A 2020-nucleotide genomic window follows, 5' to 3' on the forward strand; every position below is an offset into this window, starting at 1 on the left:
CGATTATATCGCGCATCCCTAATATTTATTTATTTTATTCAAACTAAAAAAGTAAACATACGTTACTCATTTGCATTAACAAATGCCTAACAAATTCCTAATCCTTAGGGTTTAATTATGCTGTTGGTCCATTTTTCGCATCTGGAACAGCTTCATCTCTTCTGAGACGGCTGACCACAAAGTTTAGGGAATTTTTGTGAGGTCACACACTGATGTTGGATGAAAAGGCGTGGCTATGGTCTCTGCTCTAATTCATAGTCCTGTTCATCCACACCAGACTCGGCCATCCATGTCTTTATGGAGCTTGCTCTGTGCTCTGGTGCAGTTGTGTTGGAAGAGGAAGAGGTGAACTCCAAGCTTTTTCCACAAAGTTTGGAGAAGGAAATTGTCCAAAAGTTCTTGATAGAATATGATGGTGAAGATTCTGTCTTTCAGGCCATAGTCATTGCAGAAATGTTTAAAAAAACAATCCATTGGACTTTGTTTCCAAGTCTTAAGACATTTCGCTTCCCATCCAGGAAGCTTTTTCAATTCAAAATGTCAGGAATAGTGTTGAGTTCGAGGCTTTATCCAGCAGCCCAACAAGCCTTTGTTTTTGTTTAGAAAACATGCAAATTGAAACAAACGAATGGGTGGTCCACCCCACCAAAGGGTGGACCTGTTTGTTTGAACGTCTTGGTAAAACGCCTTTCATTGGAACAAAGGAGCCAAGCCCAGCTACTGAAAAACAGCCCCACACTATAATCACTCCTCCACCAAACTTTACACAGATCAGTACCATTCTCCTGGCTGTATTTAAAGCTACTTAGTTTGCTAGTGGGCTGATATATACGTAGATCCCTTAGGAGGCTTGTGTGGCAGATTTATTTTCTGGGTTTTTTTTCTCCAATATGCCTCTTTGAACATTTTGGGTTCCTGATCTCTGATTGGAACATCTGATTCCAATAATAATGAAGGGAGAGCAAATACTGTTGGCAATATAATGTATGTGCCCATCATAGGGAGAGAAGATAAAGTAGAATTGTTTTGATTTTTGTTTTCTCTTTAATTTTCATCTCTAACCACAGATTCTCCATTTAACTCTGATCTTTGAGCCTCTCTGACAGACGGACATGATTCGTTTTAAACCAGTAGCAGAAATAACAGCTGAATGCCAAACTTTTAAGATTCATACAGAAATATATCTAGAAACTATTTTTATTCTTTTTTCATTGGATTGTGTATCATTTCATTTTTCCTCTATGCATAAAAAATCATAAGGAGGTAATTAAGTTCAGTTGCAAAAAAAAAACAAAAACAAAAAAGTTTGAAAGAAAAAATAAAACTAGAAATATACTTTTTTTTTTTTGCCTGCCTGCCTTTTGACTTGTGGAGCGTTTGTTTTTCTAAGCCGGCGTGTTTTCAGTCGAAGCACAGCTAATCGTATTCCTACAGCTGCGCTTTAGTCTCCTCCATTAATTGGCTCCAAACAGGATTGCGGGGGTTAAATGTCAACCAGCGTCTCTTTCAGACCTATTTGGCTCCACAACACCCCCCACCCCCTCCCCGCTCAATCAGAGGCTTTTGCTGCTGCTTTCCTCCCCACCCCCATTTATCTGAAATGAGCCTGATTGGTCAGGTCGATCCGCATGGATTACACAAGATAAACCTCATTACCTAACATTGACCTAAGGCCCTCAGGTGTGCACATTAGAAAATGTTCTCATCCTGCCTTTTAATCCTCTGTTAATAGTCTACTAGCAGATCCAACATGTTTGGTTTCAACTACTCTGCAAGACAAAAACCTCTGTTTTCCTAACATCCATTTTCCTTCTGTGTGCAGGAACTCCTGTGAACCGCATTCCCATCATGGCGAAGCAGGTGTTGGACCTGTACAGGCTCTATAAGCTTGTGACGGAGAAGGGAGGACTGGTGGAGGTTATTAACAAGAAGATCTGGAGGGAGATCACCAAAGGTCTCAATCTGCCCACCTCCATCACCAGCGCTGCCTTCACCCTCCGCACTCAGTATGTGTGTTTTT

General features: G+C 40.6%; 1 protein-coding gene across 1 annotated transcript in view; it reads left to right on the plus strand.

Moving 5' to 3' along the window:
• Positions 1-2020, plus strand: part of arid3b (AT-rich interaction domain 3B) — a 43084-nt gene that overhangs the window by 28720 nt on the left and 12344 nt on the right. The window contains exon 5 of the mRNA XM_015393509.1: positions 1823-2006. Within this exon, the coding sequence (XP_015248995.1) occupies positions 1823-2006 (184 nt within the window). The remainder of the gene's footprint in view (positions 1-1822; positions 2007-2020) is intronic.

The sequence above is a fragment of the Cyprinodon variegatus genome, unplaced genomic scaffold (genome assembly GCF_000732505.1).
Source record: "Cyprinodon variegatus isolate N-32 unplaced genomic scaffold, C_variegatus-1.0 Scaffold645, whole genome shotgun sequence".
In the NCBI taxonomy this organism is placed as follows: Eukaryota; Metazoa; Chordata; class Actinopteri; order Cyprinodontiformes; family Cyprinodontidae; genus Cyprinodon; species Cyprinodon variegatus.